The sequence below is a fragment of the Cicer arietinum genome, chromosome 7, assembly GCF_000331145.2.
Source record: "Cicer arietinum cultivar CDC Frontier isolate Library 1 chromosome 7, Cicar.CDCFrontier_v2.0, whole genome shotgun sequence".
NCBI classification, from domain to species: Eukaryota; Viridiplantae; Streptophyta; class Magnoliopsida; order Fabales; family Fabaceae; genus Cicer; species Cicer arietinum.
Window position 1 is genome coordinate 8,792,944 of NC_021166.2, and position 3,154 is coordinate 8,796,097.

Below are 3,154 nucleotides of genomic sequence, written 5' to 3' on the forward strand. Positions count from 1 at the left end.
CTAAGAGCACCATCTTTAATCATTAACCCAAAATCTTCAACAAATCAAGAAACTCAGTCTAAATCTATGATCTTCAATCATTAACGTCATTCTTGCTTCACCAACCACATCACGTATAACAAAAGAATAGGATAAACTTCTCATTCCTCTAATGCAGTTTTTCATTAGTTACAGTGACATTTAATATACTTGAACGCATTGACGTTAGTTAAAATAGGATAAACTTATCTTTCTCTATAATTAATAATTAATGTGTACTATTTAAAAAAACAACAAATAATATACAAGTGTTGTGGACACAATAGACCACTGTGCATATTAAAAATTACAATTAAGCAATCATAATTTTACAAGAAAATAATTTAATTTAAAACATGAAATTTAACAGAAATACAATATGGAAGTTTTATAAAATGAAGATATATTTAAGTGTGAATACGAAAATGCAGATGGTGGGTTTGGAAGTAGACAGAAAAGGATGAGAAACTAAGTTGATTAGTGACAGAGAAGAGAAAGGTCTTTATCTATCTATCTATCTATGTATCTATTCTATGTATAAAAGTCACAACCAACTTCAACAATTAAGTATTAACAATGGAAGCTCCCCTCGTAAATGACTCCACTTTCTCTTCCACTAACCCTTCCTTGTCCGAGATTTGGCCCTTCCCTCTCCATCATTCTTATTATAATTCTCATTTCTCTCCCCAACAATACAACAACAACAACAACAACGAGTGTGGCAGTGGCACCACTAAGCATATAAAACTAGGATCCTCTGTCTCTGATGATAAAAAAGCAACTTCAATAGCAGCGCAGCAAGAGGAAAAACAAAATGCTAAACCATCTTGTGATGTGGCAGTGCCAGTGCCACCTAAGCAAGACTATATTCACGTTAGAGCCAGAAGAGGCCAAGCCACCGATAGCCACAGTCTTGCTGAGAGAGTAATTCATTCGTAACAATTTCATTTTACTTTTATTTATTTTCACCTAATTAAATCTTTCTTACTGCTATGCTAATTATTTATGCTAGGCAAGAAGAGAAAAGATTAGTGTGAGGATGAAAATTCTACAAGATTTAGTTCCGGGATGTAACAAGGTAAACATTTTTTTCATTTCATTTCTTCTGTTTCACCCGGGTAAATTATTTTTTTTACTGTTTAGGTAATTGGTAAAGCACTTGTCTTGGATGAGATAATCAATTATATCCATTCACTGCAACACCAAGTTGAGGTGCATACTATTGTTTGTCTGTATAATTTTTTAATATGCTTACACCTCTAAATTTAATTTAATTCTTTTATATGGTAATTAATTTACTTTTCTTTTTACCAGTTCCTTTCTATGAAGCTTGAAGCACTTAATTCCAGATTCAATATGCACCCTGCTATTGACTGTTTCCCTTCAAAAGAGGTAAGTCAATCTATTCGACTTCAATCTTAGTCCATGTTTGGATTCAAAATTATAGCGTGCCACTGCCATTTTAGCTTCAACGGAATCAATGTGCCAAAGTGATTTTGTTAAACTCACCGTCAGTCTAAACATACACTTAATCTATAATATTGAAGCTATTCTGTTTGGGAAATGTTATGCAAATTTGTATGTGCTGAAATGATTAATTTTGCAGTATATTGTTTTTTTTACTAAAATGAACTTGTAAGTATAGTGGTCCATACAGTATCCTATTGACATTTATTAGAACCAGAATAAAGTGAATTATTTGTAAATTAAAGATATTCTTATTAAATATTAAGGTACAATAATAAAAGCTCTGTCTAACTACTTTTCCACAACAGTTTGGCTTATCTTAATGCAAGCTTACACAATGGATGTTTTAAACTTGGATAAGGAGATAAGAATTTGATAGATGCATACTGCAAGAGGTAGTGAGAAATTAATGTGTTTGTTACAAGTTTTAGAAATTCAATTCCGAGAACGACATCCTCACGGGTGTAATAACCGGAGGAATCCTACTGTTCAGCTTAAATATCTTTATATCTAAATATAAATCTAAACAAAGTCTACTAAAGATATTTAGACATATTATTCTCAACAATATTAACTATGAAGTGAAGTATGCTAAACATAACTATCTGCGCAAAATGACTTTGGAGTCATGGAACGTAATCTAGTAAGTCAGCTCCAGACACTATGCTCATGAACCTCCTATAATTCATATTTAGAAGATTCAAAATGTTTATCAAAGATAAATATTGTCTATTGGAACAATATGTTCTTCAGTCTCAGTATTGTTACCCAAAACGAACATTGCTTTACATGTAATTGCTCTTTAGCACTTAATTTTTATAATTACTGTAATTTAAATTTTAATAACCTGATCTGTTGGTTCAGGTTGGTGCTCAGCCATTTGACCTTTCTGGAATAATATTTGGACCACAAGCAGGCAGGGGCTATGCTCAAGGATCACAACCAGGATGGCTACATATGCAGATAGCTGGTGGTTTCAATAAATCAATGTAACAAAAGGAAGATTCATTGGGAATGACACATCAATAAGTGTGGTTTTTCATTTAAAAAGAACAAGAAAAATCATAGGGATTGGTCACCATGCTCTATTGACAACCTAGTCATTGTGTAGAGTGGTGTAGGTCTGTATATCCATTGTCATAATATTACATCATTTGTAAGAAATACATATAATTTCCATGTGCATCGTCTGATTGAGTATACTATGTTGTGCTTCACTATGGTAGCAACTGAAATAATATTATTGTGGTTTTCATTTTGTGACAAGGTTCTTCTTTCCTGATATGTATTCATATGTAACTGCCAGTATATGTAATCACATATGAAAATTACCCCTTGTTAGTAAAATTGAGTCATTGGAGTAATCGGATTGAATAACAATAAATATGTCTGTTGGAAATGATGAAACATAATTGGCATTGATGATGGCTTTTAACGTGTGAATTGAAAAATGAGAAGTCCCACATTGGAGGGAACACACTCATTTATGACCTTTATAAGGAGTTAGTTTCACAATTGGGTTGGGCCCCAAGGGGCACCGCAATTTTGTGAAGGAGGGAGAACGCAAGCAAACGGACCACCACACGCGCACACACGCGGGCGCGCGCCCCCGTCGCCCGCCCGTCCGGCCGGCTTGGCTCAGTTCGGTTCGGGTTGTGGTGTATTAAAG

General features: G+C 34.0%; 1 protein-coding gene across 2 annotated transcripts; it reads left to right on the plus strand.

The window, feature by feature from the left end:
* The first annotated feature begins 445 nt into the window (after positions 1-445).
* On the plus strand, positions 446-2,751 carry LOC101500049 (transcription factor BHLH094). Of its 2 annotated transcripts, XM_004508745.4 has the most exons (5): positions 448-942; positions 1,031-1,096; positions 1,162-1,230; positions 1,333-1,410; positions 2,350-2,751. In XM_004508745.4, the coding sequence occupies exons 1-5, from the start codon at positions 595-597 to the stop codon at positions 2,476-2,478; spliced, it is 690 nt and encodes a 229-aa protein (XP_004508802.1). In that variant the 5' UTR covers positions 448-594; the 3' UTR covers positions 2,479-2,751. The 2 variants fall into 2 exon arrangements, with proteins under 2 accessions (XP_004508803.1, XP_004508802.1); XM_004508746.4 differs by lacking the exon at positions 1,162-1,230 and having other exon boundaries at positions 446-942.
* Positions 2,752-3,154: the final 403 nt, after the last annotated feature.

Coding starts and splice junctions, on each gene's coding strand:
- LOC101500049 (XM_004508745.4), top strand. CDS start 595: ATGGAAGCTCCCCTCGTAAATGACTCCACTTTCTCTTCCACTAACCCT. Junction 943..1,030: donor GCCACAGTCTTGCTGAGAGA/GTAATTCATTCG, acceptor TATTTATGCTAG/GCAAGAAGAGAAAAGATTAG. Junction 1,231..1,332: donor CACTGCAACACCAAGTTGAG/GTGCATACTATT, acceptor TCTTTTTACCAG/TTCCTTTCTATGAAGCTTGA.